This window comes from Mytilus edulis, chromosome 7 (assembly GCF_963676685.1).
Source record: "Mytilus edulis chromosome 7, xbMytEdul2.2, whole genome shotgun sequence".
NCBI lineage: Eukaryota > Metazoa > Mollusca > Bivalvia > Mytilida > Mytilidae > Mytilus > Mytilus edulis.
Window position 1 is genome coordinate 78,739,772 of NC_092350.1, and position 26,008 is coordinate 78,765,779.

A 26,008-nucleotide genomic window follows, 5' to 3' on the forward strand; every position below is an offset into this window, starting at 1 on the left:
GTACATATTAGGATTTTAGAAGCTGTCAGATATAAGTCTTTAATAATCTATGATTATTATTTGTTTATTTCAGAACTCCAAATGTATTTAGTATGAAACAAAAGCCTCGTAAAAAGTAAGTATTTTTTTTTACCTTAAATCTCTACTTTTGATATGATTTTTATGCTGCACCCAGGGACATAATGGTTTCAGATATGTGCATCTGTCCATCTGTTTTGCTTCAGGTTTAAGTTTTTGATCAAGGTAGATTTGGAACTTTGTACACCTGTTGTCTATGATATGATCTTTCTAATTTTAATGCCAAATTTTTATATCCCCGCTTTAAAAAAAAGGGGGGGGGGGGATTCTGTTTTACCTCTGTCTGTCCGTCAGTCAGTCAGTCCATCCCATGAATATTTTCATTGTATCTTTCTCAGGAACTACATTACAAGGATTTCTGAAATTTTGTTTCATAGTTTATATTAGTCAGCTTTACTGTGTGATGTGTTTTCAGATTCATCGCTCTACTCTACAACTTCCTGTTTACCAAACACTTGTATCATTTTACACATAATAGCCAAGTTAAAAATTACAATACAATCATTTCTGAAATTTGGTTTCAGGGTTTATATAAGTCAGTTATAAAGTGTGATGGGTTTTCAGATTTATCACTCAATAACTTCCTGTTTACTGAAATATTTGGGCAGGGTATCATTAGTGGGCAATAGCTCGCAGTTTCACTTGCTACCCCAATTTCACATTCCACTGAACATATAGTGATACAATGCAAGTGGGGAATCTGTGTATTATGGATACATTCTTGTTCCAATAAGCACTGTACCGTCTAGCGCTCGTCACTTTCGTAATTTACGAAATGATTTTCGCATTGATTAAAGTATTTCAAATCAATTTCGTCACTTAAATTTTGAAAGTGTAAAAATATTTTCGTATTAAAAAACTATAAATTGACCTGTCTTTATGGTTTTGACAAGTTTATGACCCCCCGGTAATGAACATTTGTAACCGGTGTTACAAGTTGTGATTACAACTTATCCGCTTATCGCCATCGGATGGGTAACTAATCCGTTAATTAAACCTCATAATTGACCATCATAAATATTTACCCCAGGAAGATCAGTCAGTCGGCATTTCATCAACCAGGAGTCAATTTCGTTATTTGATCAAAATTGTTACCCCCGGACAGTTCACATTTGAATTTCAACATTTCTCAAAGTCACAACTTGAAGTTCATTTGTCATATATTCGTCATTTGAACGCATTTTTCGTCATACTTGATATAAATTTTCATCAAAAACTTTTGACAAATTCCATTTAAAATATTGAACTTTAATGAAAACGTTCTGAAATTTTTTCGCCAGTCAAACAGGTGCTGCCTGTACTGTGTGGTATGCATGCGTGAAAGTAATCCCTTGACTATTTATAGACAGCAAAAATGTAAAATATGAAATCATTTAGTATGAATTCAATGAAAGAGACAAATATATATCTCTTACTAAAAGAATTTAAATTGAAAAATCATAATTTCCTGATGAATCCGGACTCGTTTTGAATTTATTATCCACGTGTCACTTCCAATTTCCATTTCATTTCAAACCGAAAGTATTCTTGATTTGTTTACAACCTCTTTACACTAAGTTACAGTAATTATAATAGTTCCAAAAAGGATTTTATTCATTTCCAACTTATTAGAAATGATTTCCAAATATTGATTTAGACGTTTTATAAGGATAATGATTATGCAGCGAGATAATCATTGCAAGATCATTTCTGCTGTGATTCATTGTTTAAAAAAAATGGAATCCAACTGTTGTTGATCAGGAATGTCCTCTGGAATAAACTGAAGAGAAATTGTGAACTAAATTTCTGGATCCCATGTCAGAATTTTTCATAATAAAAGCCAATACAGTCAAATCATACAATAACTGCCAATCATGCCTATAATTAAGTCCTTTCAAATCTGACAAAGTCAAAGATGAAGCTAGTAATATACATCATTGGTCCCTTTCTGTTACACCAAAAAAAGGTTGATTTTAATAATGTGCTAAAGTGACTAAAGCCTTCACTAACATTTGTTTTTATTGACATAAGCTCGCTTTAGATTTTTATAAATAACAAATTTTATGTTTCAGAGTTATGTGATTTTATTGATAAATTTTTATTTTTTTCCCCAGTTTTCGAACAATGCATTGAGCAATGAAACTTTGGTGACTGGTTTATATCTATTAAGATAACCTCCCTTTTAATTTTTTCATGAATTATCTGATATGACATTTAGAAGTTATTAAACTTGATTCTTTAAAAAAAGCGAATGGCCTGTCATGCACTCATGACACAGCTGTTTTTTTTTGTTTGTTTTTTTTATCTCCCATGAATATTAAACTATCTCAGAAACTTTGTAAATCAAACTAAGTTTCATAATAGATAATTTTTATGTTGCCACATGTCTTTTCGAGAACAGTAGATTATTTCAGGATATCTTTTGGAACTGTTATAAGATAGTGAAACTGTTTGAATTGTACAATAGGTCAAATAAATGGCAACAAAAAAATTATCTGACAATAATTTATTGTAGAATCACCTTTATTGTTCATGTCAGAGTAATTTTAATTGGTTTTTTTTTTATATCAATGCAGGATTTTAACAAATGCAATTTTAATATTTTGTAGCAGCAGACCAAAATCATCAAAGAAGAATGAACAGTCACAGAAATTTCCACAGTCACGAGGTCTGGTTCCAAAATGACCTTGAGGAACAGTTCCCATTTGACCTCTATTAACAGCTGATACCATGTCTTTCTGCACACAGATCTTCATGCAAACTTTTTCCATTTTGATTTCACAATTGTTCATAAATGAAACGTTCAAAGTTTAAGTATGTAATATATAAGATGTAGAAATTCTGTAGATTTTATTTATAATGCTGTAACTTTTGTCCTGTAACCACTACAAATGTTTCAAATATATAAAATAAAGTAGCATTACTACTCAGGGGCAACATCAACCTTGGTAAAGTAGTGTGGATTCATTTAATGTTGTGGGTACTTCTGGATCTATGAAAACTATTTCTTAAATCTGCATACATGTCTATATAAATATTTTCCTAGGTAGATTCCTATGTAAAAAAAATTCTGTACCCAAGAAACCCATGAATATTTGTATCAAACAAACAATAAATAATCCACAAGAATTAAAACTCTTTTCTAATGTTTAACTAAAGGATAAGTCTCTTAAAGGATTTGTTTTCTAATGTTTAACTAAAGGATAAGTCTCTTAAAGGATTTGTTTTCTAATGTTTAACTAAAGGATAAGTCTCTTAAAGGATTTGTTTGCACTGAATATTGTAAACATTGTTTTTGATGTGAAATTGATTGTTTTTTGTGAGATTCAGGCGGTCAGGAACATTTCTGGGTTAATTTTAATTTCATGAAAGTGATGAAAAATAGTCTGTTCATGAAGATACATGTATATTGTTCCTAACAGGGGGTTATGTACATAAATACCATATTTCTATCTGTGATATTTAATGTTGTGTATACATGTGGAGATTGAGAGAAGAGTGTTATTGACATTTACACTGTATACAATAAGACCAGTAAAGTGGGGATCATTTTCATGCATATAAACATAGTGCTAGGACATTCAGTTGTGACACATCTCATGCCTTCAAGTCATTAAAACAAGTAAAATGATGTAAGTTTTGTTTATAGTAGCCATTAAATTAAAGCAACGAAAGTTTCAACCACAAATCACTACATTTGTATTTCTGATTGCAGAAAGTTTAACAGATTCCTTGTATTTTTCAAAACCTATATTACATTTATGTTTTGAGACAATTAATACATTAATTTGTGAAAAGGTTGTATGGTATGAAATGTTTTTAATATATTTCTATCACAAAAAAGTTAACATTCAATGTCTGTGTATTATTTAAGAGTGAAGCCACATTCACTATGTAGAGTTAAGTTTATGAACATTTTTTATTCTTACCGTAATTCTTTTATTAGACTTTTGAATGTAGTATTGAATGCAATTGATCAGTTTTCATTTCAAAATATATAAACAATTAAACTAGTGTACACAAAACAGTTTTACACAACTAGTGTGAATGTGGCAGTAGTTGCAAAAATTTCCATTAAATTTATTCATATAATTTTTATTAGTACCAAATACTTTCAGAAAAATTGTACCTTAGTCACTATTCTTACACACAAACTACTATAGGGAAACACTGTTATGATCATTAATGTATGTGTTATTTATTAGCAGTTTATTTTATCTTAATTTCCGTCCATATTTATTTTTATTGATTGTATATGTCATTTATACAAACTCAATGGTTGTTTCTTTCCATGATCTATTTTATATTTATTATGTGGTAATTATCTTAATAAATTATTTCATGCTGATATTTTTATGTCGTTTTATTCTGTCACAAACCAGTGTTTGTGGTGCTGATTTGTCAAAGCATCTGCATAACACATTACATCGGATATGTTATTATTATGTGAAATAAAATCTGCATAACACATTACATTTGGACATCTTATTATTATGAGAAATAAAATCAAACATTTATGAAAAACAACATGAAGTCCCAAAAGATTCTAGCATATAAAATAACTGGTTCATATGCATATTGTCATGATAAGGGTTTCAAGGTATACATCTCTGTGTTTTCTCTAAACAGAAATTACAGAGATGAATTTAATTTTTAATTATACTAATGTTAACTTCACTTTTATAAATATACATTTGTTTTATTAATTCCAATCAAAAACTTTTACTGAGAGCAGGAACATATATATTAACGGGACTTGACACTACCTGATTGTAGTCGATTTTATTGTCGTGCCATCGTAAATAAAGATACAATACGGAAACAGACATGTGTTTAAAACGGACTCGCTATTATCTTAAAAATATCTGATACTATCAATAAAATGTCATTCAAACTAGTTTTATAGTGATGCTAGTGTATCAAACTTGTATTCTGTCACTTCAAATTTGTTAAAATCGCAAGCAGTTCATCACAGAACTGTGCAGAATGCAAACAAGGTAATTAAAAAATGGCGGCCATTGCCGTGATGATTTACAAATTCCAAAACTATAATAAAACACTTCACATAAAAAAAATCATACTTATTTTAAAGTAATTTTATATGACAAAATATATCTTCTAAATGATAAAACTTATATTTGTTTACGATTATAGAGTTATGTGGTTTATTTATTGAGCAGTTCCAATAGTTTTTCAGTCAGACGCTACCAAAATCCATAAATCTCGGGAAGTCTCGGGGAGTCCGAGATTTTTTCAATTTTATACTGAAAAGCGTATCAGATTCATTTCCCGTTAGATATACTGTTCCCAGCTGAGAGTTTCTTTCCTAATTGTATAATAAACAAAGAGCTTAAAAAAGGTTGCCACATATGTAATATGATGGACACATCAACCTTCTAAAATAGGTCCTTGCAATCCTAAGGTTTTTATACGACCGCAAAACATTTTTGTGTTCGTATAATGGTATGATGTTGTCATCTGCGTCATCGTCCGAAGACACATTTGGTGTCTGGACAGTAACTTTAGTTTAAGTGAATGAATCTCTATGAAATTTTATAAAAAGGTTCAATAGCTCAAAAGAAAGGTTGGGATTAATTTTGGGGATGATAGTCCCTACCATTTTGGGATAAGGGGCCCAAAACAAGCATTTTTTTACTTTTAGGATATCAATTTGTGTATAAGCATTTCAATAGCTCTGAAATTGTACCACTATGTTTAATACCACAGGTAGAAGGTTTGAATTGATTTTTTCCTCGTCCGACGTTGTTAACTTTTACAAAAATCTTCTATGAAACTACTGGGCCAAATCAAATCAAACTTTACCACAATCATTATTTGGGTATCTAGTTTAAAAAATGTGTGGGGTGAGCCGACCAACCAATCAAGATGGCCGCCATGGCTAAAAAAACCATAGGGGTAAAATGTAGAATTTTGCTTTTAACTCTGAAGCCAAAGCATTTAGAGCAAATCTGACGTAAAATTGTTTATGAAGTCAAGATCTATCTGCCCTGAAATTTTCAGATGAATCTGACAACCAGTTGTTGGATTGTTGCCCCTGAATTGGTAATTTAAGGAAATTTTACCGTTTTTATACGACCGCAAAAATTGAAATTGGTATCACGTTGGCGTCGTCATCCAAATACTTTTAGTTTTCGCACTCTAACTTTAGTAAAAGTGAATAGAAATCTATGAAATTTTAACACAAGGTTTATGACCACAAAAGGAAGGTCGGGAATGATTTTGGGAGTATTGGTCCCAAAATTTAAGGAATTAGGGGCCAAAAAGGGCACAAATAAGCATTTTCTTGGTTTTCGCACTATAACTTTAGTTTAAGTAAATAGAAATCTATAAAATTTTGATTAATTGGGGTTCTGTTATATGCCAAATCTAACTGTGTATGTAGATTCTTAATTTTTGGTCCTGTTTTCAAATTGGTCTACATTAAAGTCCAAAGGGTCCAAAATTAAACTAAGTTTGATTTTAACAAAAATTGAATTCTTGGGGTTCTTTGATATGCTGAATCTAAACATGTACTTAGATTTTTTATTATGAGCCCAGTTTTAAAGTTGGTCCAAATCAGGATCCAAAATTATTATATTAAGTATTGTGCAATAGCAAGAAATTTTCAATTGCACAGTATTCAGCAATAGCAAGAAATCTTCAATTGCACAGTATTGTGCAATAGCAAGAAATTTTCAATTGCACAGTATTACGCAGAAGCAAGAAATCTTCAATTAGCAAGTATTTTCAATTGCACAGTATAGCGCAATAGCAAGAAATATCTAATTGCACAATATTGTGCAATAGCAAGAAATTTTCGAAAATTGGAGTTATCTTTCTTTGTCCAGAATAGTAGTTGAATCAACTTAAATCATTGTTTTATACAATATACAATGTATATTCACTTTTACTACCAACTGATAAATTAAAACAATCTTTACCATTCAGTGATAACAAGCACCTTTTTTACATTTTAATATTTTATGATGTATTTAAATGAATAGTTATTGTTGCAAACTCCATTAGATATTTGAATTGAGATCAGTTTTGGAATAAGAGAAAGGGAGATGTGAAAAAAAAATTGGGGGGGGGGGGGTGTTTGTTAAATTTTCTCATTTCAGATTTCATAAATAAAAAAGAAATTCTTCAAACATTTATTTGAGAGGATTAATATTCTACAGCATAGTGTATTGCTCAAAGGCTAAACAAAAATTCTAAGTTCACTAGACCACATTCATTCTGTGTCAGAAACCTATGCTGTGTCAACTATTTAATCACAATCCAAATTTAGAGCTGAATCCAGCTTGAATGTTGTGTCCATACTTGCCCCAACCGTTCAGGGTTCAACCTCTGCGGTCGTATAAAGCTGCGCCCTTCGGAGCATCTGGTTGGTTATTATCTTGAATATTTTTATAGATAGAGATAAACTGTAAACAGCAGTAATGTTCAGCAAAGTAAGATCTACAAATAAGTCAGCATGACCAAAATTGTCAGTTGACCCGTTACGGAGTTATTGGAGTTAAGTCAATTTTTAACCATTTCATACATTTTGTAAATTTTTGTAAATTTTTACAAAATATTTTCCTCTGTTACTAATGGGCCAAGTTTATTATAGATAGAGATAATTTCTAAGTAGCAAGAACGTTCAGTAAAGTAAGAACTTCAAACACATCACCATCACCAAAACACAATTTTGGCATGAATCCATCTGTGTCCTTTATTTAACATACACATAGACCAAGGTGAGCAACACAGGCTCTAAAGAGCCTCTAGTTATCCCTCAAATTGAATATAGCAAGAGGTTTAAAAGAAGAACAGTAGCAGAGTGCATAGTTCGTTTAAATCTAATTTTGTCGTTGAGATGCTATCTCATTGAGTGAAAAAAAACTCGCATATATCTGGCTTCCATTGAAACCAAACCCATATCTTTTGGTTATTTGTGTTGCTAGATTGCTGTCTTATTGGCGTTTACCCCATATTTAATATTGATGCACAATACACACGATTAATATTAAAACATGAAGTTAAGGTGTTTTATCACGAGAAAAAAAGCAAAAAAAAAGACTCGAAGAACCATATAGAAACAGACAAAATGATCATATGTTTAAAAACGACTTGTTTGGTCGCTCGTAATTGGTTGTCTATGAATGTAGTTCTTGTCATTTTTGGAAAGATTGGAACTTGTTCTAAATCTTTCCTTCCACACTTGCCTCCCTAACAACACGACAGGTTAGCTAAAATGTCCTGTACCAAGTCAGGAATATGGCCATTGTTATATTATAGTTCGTTTCTGTATGTGTTACATTTTAACGTTGCGTCGTTTGTTTTCTCTTATTTTTGAGTGTAAATTCACATTGCGATAAGAGGTGTCACGGTACTTGTCTATCCCAAATTCATGTATTTGGTATTGATGTTATATTTGTTATTCTCGTGGGATTTTGTCTGTTGCTTGGTCCGTTTTAGTGTGTGTTACATTGTAGTGTTGTGTCGTTGTTCTCCTCTTATATTTAATGCGTTTCCCTCAGTTTTAGTTTGTAACCCTGATTTTGTTTTTTGTCCATGGATTTATGAGTTTGAACAGCGGTATACTACTGTTGCCTTTATTTAGCTACTATTACTAAATGTATTCACACTGAAATATAGTTCCCTTTAGTTCTCATGTATGTCCACATAATATACATATAAACTGTAAACAAATGGGTATATTTTTGGAGCAGTTCATTCCAAAATGTATGTTATTAAGTTGTGTTGATGGAAAAGCTTTTTTTAAACATCTTGATTAGGTAATTGAGTATTGATACAATACTAGATGATTGACAACTGTCATTATCATCAACCATTCAGGGACAAGGTGGACCTTTAAATACAACGCCCCACCTCCTAAACTGTCAATCAAATTTACCACATTACTTAACAACCTCTGTCTTACATAATTATACGGACCCTATTACATCTGTGCTTCAATATACATCCCAATAAACAAATATCAATGAATACTTGACCTCATAATTGAATACACAAATGTATATACTAGATGTTTGATATATAAGGATATAGATTTATTTATTGCCTATTACTTTTGATCTACATTACATAAAGTGAATCTGTAAATTATGTCTGAAAGATAAATGATTAATTAAGGATTAACAAGATCTTTAAAAAAATATATAAATATGAATATGAATATATAAAAGGTATTCAAGTAAGGCCTATGATTTACTTGATAAATTTCCAATAATCATCTGCAATTAATCAACAATTTAGGTTAGTTTACTTAATTTTTTTTTATCAGTAATTGGCTTGAAACAGTTTTTAAATTTTAAAACTTTTGATTATAACAAACCATTTTTTATTAGTTTATTCCCCATCAATCATTATGTCTATTTTAGTCATTTGAATTTTTATAAGAAGTGAATATATATTTTTGCAATCAAGAAAAAAATCGGTATTTCAATAAAATAAGTTTTTTAATTTGTTTACGTTGAAAAAGTACATTTTCAATGCCTTGTTCTGAAAAATATAAATTGATCAAAAGGCACTCTACAACTTTTTATCTTCAATGTCATATAACCTATGTTTTAATTTACAAAATGCCCCAAAACAACATTTTTAGATTATTTTTGCTGACACTGTGTTTAAAGTTCTTTAATAGCTTATGTCTTATAAGAGTAGTTGGTAACATTTACTAGAAGACTTTGCAGCAATAGTGCTTTATTTATGTTCTTTTGTCCCCACGATACCTTAATATTAAATTATCCAATTTTTCCATGAGTGATATCCATCACTTTGATTTATGTAGTTAAGCTATTTTTGCTGGGTTTCTTTTTACATATAAAAATCTATAATGGCTAAAAGTATTATTCATGCTATTTTTTTAATAGTGAACTTTATGATATTTTAGTTTATGCTTAAGATCATTGGGCCATTGTGGGACTACGTGTCAAAGTTGTACGAAGGGCAACGCTGTCTATTTAAGTAGGGACTTTTCGCATGTGTCTTGTGACTTCATTTCATATCTAACCAGTTCCTAATAAGTAAATTTTTGAGTATACGCCAAGACGAGCATCATCTTTTCAACTTTTGTTTCATTTTACAGACTGTGTACCTCAAATGTTTTAACTGAGGAAAAAATATGTCTTCACTGGGAACACCAGAGCTGAGACATGCACCATTCAGTTTAGCAGGGAAATACTCTGTAACCCCTTTTTCACATTTTTGCTCATTGGATCTTTAAAGACACTGTCAGTGGTTCACAGTATTGCTTGTCAAAGACATGTCTATTAAGATAGTGAATGCTGCATTCGAATAGGGACAGTTTGATTCATTCTCGAAATATTTGCGATCGTCAAAAATATAAAACACCCTTTTCTATTCAAAAAAGATATTCTACATTATAAGGTGTCTACTCTAAGTTACTGATGGAACTTAAAAACTACACACATTTAACTTAGTACAAAACTTTTACAAAAGGTTGCCACATATGTAATATGATGGACACATCAACCTTCAAAAATAGGTCCCTTCTATGTAGCTAGGTCCTTGCAATCCTAAGTTTTTTTCTAAATACTTAGTTTTCCTCTACATTGAATGATAAAAGTTGAAAGCTAAATTGCTTTAACTTTCTCCCCTTCCTCTTGGTATTACAATGTTACAAAGATTACGATTCATGTCTATTGGCACATATTACAGTCATATCGGGATTCATCATTATACGATGCTGTAAATTCCTATTGTCAAAATCAATTTCAAATGCATAGATTCTTGTTCAATTAGGATAAGATATGTGTGTGAAACGTCTGATAATTACAATGATTGATTTATTCATTATTGGTCTTTAACGCCACCTTTATTATTCTTTTCTATGTCATGGCGACCAACTATATAATGGTGAAGAAATCTGGTGCACCAGGAGAAAACTACTGACATTCGGCTGGAAAATTGTCAAACATAGTTTTGGAGTCGGACCAACCTTCGAAGTCTGAAATAAGCAATGAATCAATATTTTTTACTAATGAAAGAAGCTTCTTTCTCGCTTGATCCAGTTTTCGTTTGATAAATAGTTTTGTTTTTTATCTCTCAAATTGAATATATCAAGAGGTTTAAAAAAAAAGAGTAAGAAAGAAAAAAGAACAGTAGCCGAGTTAATATTTCATTTAGATCAATTTTTGTCGTTGCCGATGCTATCTCGTTGAGTGATAAAATATCGCATATATCTGGCTTCTATCATCAAACCAAACACATATCTTTTGGTTATCTATGGTGCTAGGTTGCTGTCTCATTGATGTTTACCCCATATTTCATATTGATGCTCAATACACACGTATATATTGTATATTAATCTTTGTAACATTGTGATACCAAGAAGAATGGGAGAAAGTTAAAGCAATTTAGCCATATTTGGCACAACTTTTTACACTTGTGTATCCTTAATGCTCTTCAACTTTATATTTGTGTGACTTTCAAATATTTCGATCTGAGCGTCACTGATGAGTCTTATGTAGACGAAATGTGCGTCTGGAGTATCAAAATATAAGCCTGGTACCTTTGATAACCAATTACGTTACGGAAACGTCGTGTATGGGTTTCCCAAAAAATCCGTTTTTTATTAGCTCACCTTTCCAAAAGGAAATGTGAGCTTTTGCCATCACTTGGCGTCCGTCGTCGTCCGTCCGTCCGTCCGTCGTCGTCGTCGTAAACTATTTCAAAGATCTTCTCCTCTGAAACTACTGAACCAATTCAAACCAAACTTCATCTGATTGATTCCTAGGGTATCTAGAATAAAGTTTGTGTTTTAATTCCCATTTCATCAAAAAAACATGGCCGCCATGGCTAAAAATAGAACATAGGGGTAAAATGCAGTTTTTAGCTTATAACTCAAAAACCAAAGCATTTAGAGCAAATCTGACGGGGTAAAATTGTTTATCAGGTCAAGATCTATCTGCCCTGAAATTTTCAGATGAATCGGACAACCCGTTGTTAGGTTGCTGCCCCTGAATTGGTAATTTTAAAGAAATTTTGCTGTTTTTGGTTATTATCATGAATATTATTATAGATAGAGATAAACTGTAAACAGCAAAAATGTTCAGCAAAGTAAGATTTACAAATAAGTCAACATGACCGAAATGGTCAGTTGACCCCTTTAGGAGTTATGGCCCTTTATAGTCAATTTTTAACCATTTTCCGTAAATCTTAGTTATCTTTTACAAAAATCTTCTTCTCTGAAACTACTGGGCCAAATTTAACCAAACATGGCCAAAATCATTATTATGGTATCTAGTTTAAAAATTGTGTCCGGTGACCCGGCTAACCAACCAAGATGGCCGCCATGGCTAAAAATAGAACATAGGAGTAAAATGCAGTTTTTAGCTTATAACTCACAAACCAAAGCATTTAGAGCAAATCTGACAAGGGGTAAAATTGTTTATCAGGTCAAGATCTATCTGCCCTGAAATTTACAGATGAATCGGACAACCCGTTGTTGGGTTGCCGCCCCTGAATTGGTAATTTTAAGGAAATTTTGCTGTTTTTGGTTTTTATCTTGAATATTATTATAGATGTAGATAAACTGTAAACAGCAATAATGTAATGCTTGGGGTATACAATGTTTTTTTATACTTTCATCATAAATTATATTATGAACACGAGACAAACGAGACATTTCAGTGTGTCCACTCTTGTTTTTGCTTTTGAAGAAGATATGACAGAATCGAAGAACCATTTATATAAATTGAAAACCCAAAATAATCATTCATGGAAGATTTAAGCAAAAAATTTAAGGTGAGCGATTCAGGCTCTTGAGAGCCTCTTGTTGAGATTAATGATTCTACACCTTTAATACATTATTAAGACTAGTTTAAATTCTATCTAGACGTTATTATCCATCGAAGTTAAGTATCTTCGTAAAATTTAACTCTGTTCTTCGATTCAAGCATGTTAAAATCAAGAACTAAAACGAAATAATACATCAAAGTTATTTAAGGGACCATTTACTTAAACAACAACACGTCTTCATATTAAACTAAGAATTAAATTGTCACATGATGTAACTACATGTTTCGAAACTAACTTGTATATCGAGCAAGGAATATGCAAAATCCAGCTTCAAAATTTGCGACAACAGAAAACGGGTTTTTTTTCCGTATCCCTCGAATTGCTCTTATTGTTAGACAATTCTGATATCAATCTTTAAATTTAAAAAAAAAGGGCATAACTATTTTTAAAAAATATGATTTTACTAACTTTTAAGTTCTTCACTGACTCCAAGAAATACCAAAGTAATTGACATTATCAAAAGAGTTGTAGAAACCATGTTTTTCGTCTTTGTTTGCTTTTAAAAAAAATCTACAAAATATAAATGATTACAAATATTAGCCAAACCGACTTTAATAAAATTGTATAGTATTTGTTTTTCAATATGACTTTTTCTTCTCAAGCCAATTAGTAAAAACGTTTTACAGACAACTTGACTTGTATCCGTCATCGGGAATAAGTAATTAAGAACTTGATTTGAAGTTGGCCTATTTTTGTTTTCGTTCACAAAATACAAAATTTAGGACTTGATTTGAAGTTGGCCTATTTTTGTTTTCGTTCACAAAATACAAAATATTTGCCCTTCCGGAGTACCTGTTTTTATTAAATTATTTATCGCACATTCAAGATCATGATGTTTGATTTTAGCATATGCTAACAGGATAATTTATTTCATCATATGGTTGATTAGATAAAATTGAAAATGGAAATGGAGAATATGTCAAAGAGACAACAACCCGACTATAGAACAGAAAACAGCAGAAGGTCACCAACAGGTCTTCAATGATTGTCTGTTTGCATATATTAAATATGCTAAATTTAAAATCAAGTATGCATATGCTAATAATAATAATAAAATAAAAAAAAAAAAAAAAATAATAATAATAATAATAATAATAATAATAATAATAATAATAACAATAACAATAACAATAATAATAATAATAATAATAATAATAATAACAATAACAATAACAATAATAATAATAATAATAATAATAATAATAATAATAATAATAATAATAATAATAATAATAATAATAATAATAATAATAATAACAATAACAATAACAATAACAATAATAATAATAATAATAATAATAATAATAATAATAATAATAATAATAATAATAATAATAATAATAATAATAATAATAATAATAACAATAACAATAACAATAACAATAATAATAATAACAATAATAATAATAATAATAATAATAATAATAATAATAATAATAATAATAATAATAATAATAATAATAATAACAATAACAATAACAATAACAATAATAATAATAATAATAATAATAATAATAATAATAATAATAATAATAATAATAATAATAATAATAATAATAATAATAATAATAATAACTCATTTGGATAAACACAATTTTCAATTAGGATTCATGCAAGAATATCATTTATCCTTTGAAACTGTATTTGCCAGATGAAAAATCTGCCTAGGTAATGAAAAATTATAAAAATAAATTCCTTTCTGTTACTATCTACTATACTAGAATTGCACAATGTTCTCTGCTGTTGTCAAAAGCAAAAAACCTATTTTTTCATTCAATATACTGTATTTTACTTTGAAATGTATTTAATATGGTGATGATAACTTATATTAAATGAAATGGTTGACATTTAGTAGATTCACTTTTTGATTCACCAGTGAAATTGTCTTGAACACCCTTCCTGTTACTGATTATGGTTATGCTGTTACTTTTTATCAGGTAACATGAGAGAACGTAACAGAAAGGAATTACGCAGTACTTTTTATTCGTTTTCAGAGACAAAGAGGCGGTAGAATGTCTATCATCTCTTCAAGATAAGTATGTTGTTGTCCCTGCGGACAAAGCTTCAAATAATATTGTCTTTATATGTAAATCGTATTACTACGAGTGTCTTGTAAAAGGAATAAACGAGCACTCAGGTAATCCCACATACAAAAACATATCATTTGACAAGGATGAGATTTTGGCGAATCATAAATCCTTCATGGCTTCAATGAACATTGCATTGAACAACAAATCGGAGGACTTACCTATTTTGTATTGGATACCTAAACTTCATAAAATTCCATACAAACAACGGTACATTGCCGGCTCATCTGCATGTTCCACTAAAGAATTGTCCATTAGATTGACTAAGATTCTGTCCTCAGTCAAAGAGGGTCCTCAGAAATATTGTGAAACTGTTTACTCGCGTAGTGGTATTAACCATATGTGGATTCTTAAAAACTCGAAAGAACTCCTGGATAATTTTAAATCTCGGTCTTTTTCTGAAATTAGTTCTATCAAAACTTTTGATTTTTCAACCTTGTATGCCACCATTCCCCATGTGAAATTGAAAAACCGTCTAAAAGAAATAATCCACAATGCTTTTCGTCATAAAAATGGTAGCATACGCTATAAATTTATTACTTTGGGATACCATAAGGCATATTTTGTTAATAGTGAACATAAAGTTAAAACATGCTACACAGAGGAACAAGTGATCAGTATGCTGGAGTTTCTTATTGACAACATATTTGTGAATTTGGAGGTAGACTTTTTCAACAAATTGTCGGCATTCCTATGGGAACGAACGGCGCGCCTCTCCTTGCTGACCTCTTTTTATTTTCATATGAATCGGATTTCCTTCCGACACTTGTCAAAACAAGAAGATCAAAGAAGCCAGGTTATTTAATTTCACTTTCAGATATATCACAGTCACCTCAGTACCAGAATCTATGACAAACGAGACAATTTTGATTTTGAAATTATCAATTTCCCCCACCTTAGTAGCAATATACCAGCTTCACCTGCATATGGAATATACATTTCCCAACTTATTCGGTATTCAAGAGCTTGCAGCTCCTACTCAGACTTTGTAAAACGTCATCAGTGTCTGAGCAGAAAGTTGATGAACCAGGGGTATGTCAAGGAACGTCTCGTCTTTTTTCTAAAAAAAAGTTCATCGGAAGGTACCAAGAGCTTGTTGATAAATATTCCGTATCAACTTCACAAATAATACACGATGGTCTTGAAGTATAGCTTTTGCGTACTGACGTTGTTTATCATCTTAATAATGTGTTATGTTATTCTTTTATTTGTCTTTATTAATATTACTTTTACTGTTAAGTCTGTTTTTTGAGATATCCATTTGACGTAACTCTATGCTTATGTATCCCATCATACTTTGAACGGCAAAATTATTTTATGATGTGACTCTGTACCAATGTATCTTGTCATACTTTGAACAAGGACGTATATTAGATTATACGTCCTTGCTTTGAATGACAAAATTATTTTATTAATATTACTTTTACTATTAAGTCTGTTTTTTGTGATAAACATTTGATGTCATACTCTGAACCACACTATTATTACTTTAATTTACTGTTAAGTCTGTTTTTTGTTATATCTATTTTACGTGACTGTATTTATGTATCCCGTCATTTTACACCAGTACCTTCCATCCTTTATGGGTGCATTTTATATAGATAAATAAAATCGTATAATATCAGCAAAAAAAAGGATGTTAATTTTGATGCATGCCTTTTTGTGTTTCTTCGTTACATTCGTTGTTTTTATAGTGATTAAGATGATAACACAATGTTGACTGCTGTACCCCTATTTTTGACATGTTTACCTATAATGTCTGTTTGTTTTATGCACGCATCGGTGACAATATAATGGAATTTGATGCGACTGTCATACAAGTGAGAGGTTTAGCTAGATATAAAACCAGGTTCAATCCACCGTTTTCTACATAAGAAAATGCCTGTACCAAGTCAGGAATATGACAGTTGTTATCCATTCGTTTGATGTGTTTGAACTTTTGATTTTGCCATTTGATTGGGGACTTTCCTTTTTGAATTTTCCTTGGAGTTCAGTATTTTTGTGATTTTACTTTTTACTCGAATTGTCTAGAAGTTCGCTTTCATCTACATATCAATTTGATAAGATACTATAAAAACACATGTACTGTTATATTGCTGACAATGAAATATTCTCAGAAGGTACACAAAAAGGCTGTAACAGGAGAGAACAACAAAATTATTTTTTTCTCCAAATTCTGATCTTTGGGGAGTTCAGTTTTTTAAAACTGGCTGCTATTCACCTAAACAAATGGATTCATACATTCAGGAAATGAGACTCTTCACATTACATTACTAGAAATAATTTTTTGGTCTTCAAACGTGTCCACAGGTGGAAAAAACCAAGCGGTAATAGGAGGAAAGTACCCTGGGGACAACATTCAAAAGACCCTTAAAAATGCAAAAATTTCTTACATGCTTAAGTTATAACAAAATAAGACCAGTAATGGAGAAGTATATTATATAATCGATCAGATTTGTGAAAATCAGAAGGCTGTTGACTGAATTTAGATATTCTTTGAATGATTTAATTTTCAGAAAATAACAGGGGACAACCTGATTTTTTGGGGGATTGAACATTTAAATTATATTTAATTGGTTGCAGTTGGTGCATTATATACTCGAGTTAACACTGAAACTTAAAATTTTCCAAAAAGATGCCTCAATAAAAAAAAAAATTGCTGGTGAAAGGCGGGACATGGAAATTAGACTTCAAATATCGTCTCATATAAAAGCATGAGCATAAATGATACACCTATAGCATACTTTGTGGTAAAACTTTAAACAATTTGGTTCGAAATGATTTAATGATACTGTACTTACTATCATGATCATGGAATGCAATGGGATCTTATTTTTTTTTATATGAATTATGTTTTCAGCTGTTAATTTGTGTATGTGAGCAACCATAAAGTATAGGAATGCTTTATGTTTTCTACGCTCAACATAATTGTGAGTAAACCAAAAGAACTACTTACCTTGAAATATTTAAATTGTCATTGTTTTAGAAAATACGGAGCCTATATAATAATGTTGACCTTAAAAATGGATATTGTTTTATAGAAACTTTACAAACGACCGTATGTAACATCAACCTCCTATCATTGACCTATCACAAGCAGATAATTTCCGTTTAATGTTATTATTGATGCAAATAAACTCATCATAGATACCAGGACTAAATTGTGTATAGACGCGCGTTTCGTCTACAAAAGACTCATCAGTGACGCTCGAATCCAAAAAAGTTAAAAAGGCCAAATAAAGTATGAACTTGAATAGCATTGAGGACCAAAATTCGTAAAAGTTTTGCCAAATGCAGCTAAGGTAATCTATGCCTGAGGTAGAAAAGCCTTAGTATTTCAAAAAATTCCAACATTTTGTAAACAGGTAATTTATGAATATAACCATATCAATGATAATTCATGTCAGCACAACAAAAAGTGCTGACTACTTGGCTTGTGATACCCTCGGGGAAATAAATCTCCACCAGCAGTGGCATCGACCCAGTGGTTGTAAATAAACTCATCATAGATATCAGGACTAAATTTTGTATATACGCCAGACGCGTGTTTCGTCTACAAAAGACTCATCAGTGACGCTCGATTCCAAAAAAGTTAAAAAGGCCAAATAAAGTACGAAGTTGAATAGCATTGAGGACCAAAATTCCTAAAAGTTTTGCCAAATACAGCTAAGGTACGTACGTAAGCAACGTACTTGTAATTTCGCATATTAATATGAAGGAATGTTCTACTTATATGTAAAGTGTTTATATGTATGACCTCTAAATTCTACGATATAATATGGGTTATAATAAAAGTAAAAGAGTACCTGTCAGGGTTTAATACAAAAAGAGTTCAAATAAGATGTGACAGAAGAACAATACTCACTAGCAAAGCAGCAACAATCCCATACCCAACACCGAATACATTTAACCACAACAAAATCCACAACAATAAGATGTGTCAAAATTTCAAACTGAGTGCGGACTTTTATTTCACACATTAAATCTTTGTTGGTTATGATCAAGCTGCACAACTACTTGACTTGTGTTACGATGTTCACTGAATAATTTTTCCTTATTACCAGTCACTGATAAAAAATATTACATTTATTGATAACGCTTTTTGTGTTCAGTCTCTTGCGTCTTTTTTTAATTTTTGCATGTTTGATTTAGCTAAGTAAATCACAAAAGTAATGAGAACACGAAGTGTAACAAAACTTTAGCATTCACAATATATATATGAAAAAATGGCATGAATTCAAAACGTAATGAAAAATTAGAATTTTGTTAATCGCATTGGTTATATTTTTCAAAATAGATACTTGAATGTTTTAGAAAAAATACAGTTCAGAATGCCTTACGTTAATATTATCAGGTTAGATATCAAACGTAGAAATTAAAAACATAAAACTTGCATATTATATAAAGCGAATTCTCTCTTTCTTTATTGTTAAGTGTGGAGTGTATAGTATAGATGTGAAGTTTAGCAATGTTTTCCGGACCAAATTTTGCATCTGGACTTTGTTAGTCTTGTATTTTTTTTTTAATTTTAGTTCATTTATATGTCTTGAAGTTTAATAGGGACCCTCTTATAACCGAAATAGTACACATTTGTGTTTAGAGGCCAGCTGAAGCACGCATTCGGATGCGAAATTTTCTCCCTGTGTTAAAGACGTGTTGGTGGCCTTCTGTTGTTTATGGCTCTTTGGTAGGGTTGTTGTCTCTTTGACACGTACCCCATTTCCATTTTCCATTTTATTCTATTTTTTTTTCTCTCGTAGGGTTCAATGTTCTAACTATGTTCCACTGTGACAGCCATCATGCATACCAGACCAAACACTATAAATTATCAGTGCTGCTTATCCAATATTTGGTTTTAATGTTCAAGACTGTTTGGAGGAGACACTATATATGTGGATTAAGAAATGACTAAAATGTGTACTGCATATTTGCTTTTGGATATCAGTTAAAACTTTGAATTAGAAGAGGAACGGATTAGTTGTGTTTATGAAGGATACAGTTTAATTGTGAAATACAAGTGTTGTACTTCACATTTACTGAATTTGATAAATTAAAAATGCATGTCGTCTGATACCTCCCGCGTCTCCCGTAGAGAAAACGATTTCCATGAACTAAATATACTCATGTCACATGCCACACAGGCGTGGCACATCGGACTAACGGCCCTAAAGAACAAACAAAGTAATAATTGTATTAACAATTTTCAGTCAATAAATGTTCTAATTCCTAGGCCCTCCCTCCCTTATATCAAACACTGGAGCCACGCCTGGTTTAGAAAATAAACCATATTTCACGGTTTTGATGTTATCTTTGCTATATTGACAATGTTATCATCAATTTCAATTAAATCTGTAGGGATATTAGAACATAATACATTGCATGGTTTTAATGTTATTTGTGATATATTTACCATGTACATGGTAGATTCTTTTTGTAAAATATTGATGGCCCTGAAAAGTACCATTATTAGAGATATTACCAATGTTATTTTAACTGATCGGGCGGAGCTTATGTTTTAATTTTCATAAGGACAGTCTATTTGAAGATGTGTGCGATAAGGTTGATTGCTGTTACAATTATTATTGATTTCTAATCACCTATCAGTGTCACCGAACGGATATACAAAATAACTGAGTGTATAATATGGGACAAATAACTGGACACTTCATTGATAAGTTTATCCCAAAACTCCTATCGATAGATGGACTGGTCTTTGATAAGCGAACCGGTTAAACTCCGCCCAGTTAAGTGAAATAAATCAAGTAGTATCATCAGCACAAGATGCACGTCAAAGGCATCATTTCCTCTTGTCTCGATCAATCATTCAATGGACTTTCTGTAACTTGAACGTTGCCATTTTGTTTATTTACGTCTGTGACGTCATTTTCATGGGTACAAATTAACAAACTAAAAAGGTTATTCGCCGGTGAATAATAGGGTTATTCAACGCTGATATAAATGTTAAGGGTTATTCGTTCTTCCTTGCAATTGAATGAAAATTAAATGAATTATTCCATGTCACGTGATAACGTTTTACCCAATAGAATTGTTTGAAATATATGTAAGGTATAATAATAGAACATAATACATTCCATGGTTTTAATGTTATCTGTGATATATTTACCATGTATGCGTCAATGTGGGATTAAATATGTAGGGATATTAGACCATAATACATTCCATGGTTTTTATGTTATCTGTGATATCCATATTGAATGTTACAATGTGGAATTAAATCTGTAGGGATATTTAAGAATTAAATGATACCTTTTTAAAATGTATTAGGGTGTCAAAACTTTGATCGAAGTTCATGTTGAATGAAGAGCGGAAGCGGTTCATTCTAATATACTTCTAAGAGAAGCATTTCATATTTATAATTACACTATTTTTCGAGGATCATGAAAACACGATTTCTATCAAGTGTTTCTTCTATTTACATGTGCATTTATTATGAAAGCTCGTGTCATCATGAATGGAACATTAAATTTTGAAAAGAAGTTTATTTCCGAATGACTTCCGATTTTTATAAGCCAATCAAAATATAGCATTGTTATGAAACATACTTGCAATTTAATTTTAGAACATGTCACATTTCATGGTTTTAAGGTATCATTATTATGTTTACTTTGTACATCATTGTGGAATTTAATCATGCAGCTATGACTCATGTATGAGGGGGAGGACAGGGGGGTACCCTTCTCCCTTCTCCCACCCCTCTTCTCCTTTCTCCTACCACTCTTCTCCTTTCTCCTACCCCCGTTCTCCTTTCTCCCATTAGAATAAAACATCTCCTTTTGAGATAAATTAAAATAAAGCTGTATCTGTCGTTTTTGTCTATACAGAAGCCACAATTTATTAGCACAAAAACAATTCATGATTGATCATTATAACAATAAGAAATTAAAGGCGGCAAACATTTCTCATGTAAGGGAAACGACACTAATTGTTTTCAATAAAAATCTTGTAAATGTCTTGGTTTATTAATTGTACGCCCTCGTCTGGCATCTTATTACCTTTCCGGAGCACCTGCTATCACTTCATTTTCCGTGTATTTCTGCGTTGTGTTTTGTGTACTTTTGTTTGTCTGTTTCTTTTTTAGACATGGCATTGTAAGTTTATTTTTGACTTATGAGTTTGAATGTTCCTCTGGTATCTTTATATGATATGCCCGTGTGTCAGAAAAAAAAAACATATCTATAGGTGTAGTTTAAATTGGTGTCATCTTCTGTCAATCCTATGTATTAATTTTTAGTGAAACTGGATAGCCGTGAACAAATTTTGTCTTAACCATTCTGGAACTTCTGACACTGAACATGGTGGTTAACATCATGCACATTTTCACTCATATTTGATTAAAAGTTGCTACAAATTAATACAACTCAGACAAGATATTGGTACAACAGACGGGCAGAAAAACTAATTTATAAATAGTGTCGAAACTTAGTGTCTGGAACCAAATCATGTTAATAATATTCTTGCTTAGAATTTACTGTTTACGGTTTACGATCCAACATGCATGAACAGTCGGTTTTTGATTTTGTCTTTTTTGTATACGTTTATATAGATAGATAGATATTTTTATTTTTAAAGTACAACTTTATACATAATTATATATACATGCATTTATAATTATCATCGACACAAGGAATACGCAAATATATATAACTTTAATTTGTTGTTTGATACAGTACAAAAACGTCGATCGAATCACATTGAATGGAAGGATTCTTTCATGTTTGCGTATTATAATTGTGAACGTCTTCTTTTCTGAAACTACAAGGCCACATTCAACTTATCTGTACCTCAATGTTCTCAAGGGTACAGTTGATAATTGTGCCTGGCAATAATTATAGAAGTTCACTAATTTTGTACATGTTCATTGAGATTGATTTGTGTTTTACTGTAGCCAATGAACTGCCGGAGACTAATATGCATGATTTATCTTCTAAATGTGTCACAGAACAAATCAGGAGCTGATCTCGTGACCCTAGCACAGTAGGTCACGAGCTAATAGACCGATGCAAGACGTAACGGCCATACTACCATGACGGCCATAGGATGAAACGGCCATACCCCGAAAAGATGAAACGGCCCTAGTACAAAAACGGCCATACTTTGAAAAGACGTATCGTCCATGGTTTTTTTATTTTTTTATTTAGATGTTATAGATGAATTATTTTGATACTTATACATGGTTATTATAACTTTTAAATAAACTATACTGTTTTTACATTATTTTTCATCTTAATTTTTGTTATATCATTTGTTTACTCATTATATATTTATCGTAAATGAATGTGTTTAATCTAATAAAATATTAAAATATCTTATTGTTTTCTAGATGAATGTTTGATATCTTGTGTATAGCAAATAGAACAAAATGAATAAATATTAATGACTATATCCGAATGGGAGACTAATTTCTGTCATAATTAAAACAATGAGTTCAGTTTTGAAATATAAAACAAGGTAATCAGCTGTAATCAAGTAATGATTAAGTTGGAAATTTAAGAAGATTGTTGATTGCTTATAATTACTTCTTTGATGAACACAAGTATTAATTATGCTTTTGTCAAGAAATTGTAAAGGAAATACAATTCAAGATCACTATAAAAACACAACTCCCAAGCTGAGTTCAAGCGGAGTGAAAACATACATTTGGTAGTGAAATTCTTGTAAAAATACAAGCTGTTTGAGCAGTCTTTTTGATGTACCGACCTTGCTTTATAAAAGTAACCAAAAATGTCGGTGGCACTCATTTGGGAAATTGCTGTTCATCATGTCGTACCCCTGTGTGCTATGTGACCAGCAAGTCCGACCAAGACAACATGCTCTCCAATGTGAAGATTGTGATAAATGGCAACACAGGCTTTGCAATACAGGTATTTACAAATTTATTATTAATTTAGGTTTTGCCTTTGAAACATATTTCGTACTTTCTGTCATATTTGATACACTTTGATTTACTTTAATTTGGGTTACGACCTTTACATGATAAGAATTAAATCTTTATTAAGTGTTATTTGCATTACACCATTGTCCAATAAATGGACAATAGGTATCAATTGATAGATATAAAAAGAAGGTGTGGTATGAATGCGGTATGATTCCCAATGAGAAAACTATCCATCAGAGTCCAAATGATACAAAAATTAACAACTATAGGACGATATGACGGTGTGGCCGACACATCCTAGGGCCGTCATGGAAGTATGGCCGTCGCGTCTCGAAAGCTAATAGACGCCGGCTTTATAGGAACTTTCGTAAGGAGAACACCACTAACATGATTTGCTATAGCAGTGATGTGAATGCTTACTTGCAACCTGTTAAAGTACAAACTTTATTGTTCAAATATAGCAATTTAATATATCACAAATCATAATCACACAAAAATAACGCATATACATTACGAGCAATGAATTAGGTCATTCATTTCATCAAAAGTGATGAATCAGTGATGTTGTTCATCAATAATTTGCTCCACCATATTTTGCATGTTTTCAATTTCCTTGCAAATTTTTGTATTTTCGTCATGCATCCTTTTAAAAACAGTTTTACATAAAAGAACTGTCTAAGACTGAACTATACTACAAATCTCGGAATCATAGTCATACTCAGATTGCGACAGTACCGTTAGAACATATGTACTTAAACAGCATTGTTTGCATGTTTCACAATGTGAAATAAGTTCTTGTCACAGAAGATTTATTTTGGGGTGATTGAAAAACCATTCCCTTTCAATCATTGCCACAAGTTCTTTTCTGATGAACATTCTTTCAATTCTGTATGCTACTGTAGTGGAAGTAAGGGATATGGAGAAGATGAACATGGGACAAAATCGCACAAAATACAAATTATCAATTAACAGGGTTTTTATTCCTGTTCTTCATCTTGCCAGTCGATGTAGAGTCTTTATCAATGAACGAATCATTCATATCCTAGAACGTGGTCAAGACCGCCCCAAGCGTCGAATCACATTTAGTGACAAAAATGTTAAAAAGAAATAAAAAAAAATCGTGTGATATGCCCCTATATTATTACATAGATGACTTAGATATCACACGATTTTATTTTTTTTTTATTTCTTTTTTATATTTTTGTCACTAAAACTCAAGCGACTGTGTCATAAGTGTGAGTGTACCGCAAAACATGCTCTCTTTTTCACGCCCTGTGTTAAAATAGTTTTTTTTTTAACAAAACAGTCTAGAACAGTATCAAATATATTATTCCCGGTGCATACTAGAAAAGGAGGTTTTGGAAAGCACGTGTGTCAGAATATTCGATCTACATTGAATATAGAGGGGATGTTCGCCATACATAAGGACAAAAACGGTATAATATAAAAACAGGTTAGAAAAGAATCAAAGGGCAGTCATGTGTTTGATGTTTAAAGGATACAGAAAAAAATGGAGACTAAATAAGCTGTAATTTTGCTGTTTTGCTGTCGTAAATAAAAATTTCATTTGAACCAATGAGAAAACATGTAACATAACTAACTATAAGTGTGTCGACCGACCCACAAGTAATTGAAATCAAATTAAACCTTTGTCAAATGGCCGTTTACCGACTGTGATATCTAAAGGCTATTTGCCAAAACTGTAAAGGAATCTCTCTCTGTTAAAACAGCCCCAGTTTTACAAACTAGGCAATTAACTGACAATGGTCTTCTCAATTTCATAGTAGATCATAGACATAGTACGAAAAAAGAAATACAGATGTCATAATGTGTGATTTCATAAATTAATTAAGTTTAATTACCATGAAGATCAGCCTCTTCCTTAAGAAGCAGTTTAACAGCATGCTTGAATGATGAATTGTTGTTTATAACAACAAGTTTACGGTCTTTTTTTTTCTAAAATGGACAGCTCTGTCTCAAAGTTAGTTATTCCAAACTTCGCGCACCTTTCGCTAAATCCATTATTCAACCTTAAGGTTTTCAGGAATGACGCGAAATCATTTTCCGCCGATATTTCCAGATAAATGAAATGATTATCCAAGGCCTTTCCTTGCATCCGTCCAAATATATGGACCCC

At 31.3% G+C, this 26,008-nt stretch overlaps 1 protein-coding gene across 2 annotated transcripts in view; it reads left to right on the forward strand.

Moving 5' to 3' along the window:
- Nucleotides 1-4,407, forward strand: part of LOC139482337 (kinesin-like protein KIF3B) — a 33,915-nt gene extending 29,508 nt beyond the window's left edge. For both annotated transcript variants that reach the window (XM_071266178.1, XM_071266179.1), the window contains exons 21-22: nt 74-115; nt 2,667-4,407. In XM_071266178.1, the coding sequence (XP_071122279.1) occupies nt 74-115; nt 2,667-2,742 (118 nt within the window). In that variant the 3' untranslated portion in view covers nt 2,743-4,407. The remainder of the gene's footprint in view (nt 1-73; nt 116-2,666) is intronic.
- The last annotated feature ends 21,601 nt before the right edge of the window (nt 4,408-26,008 follow it).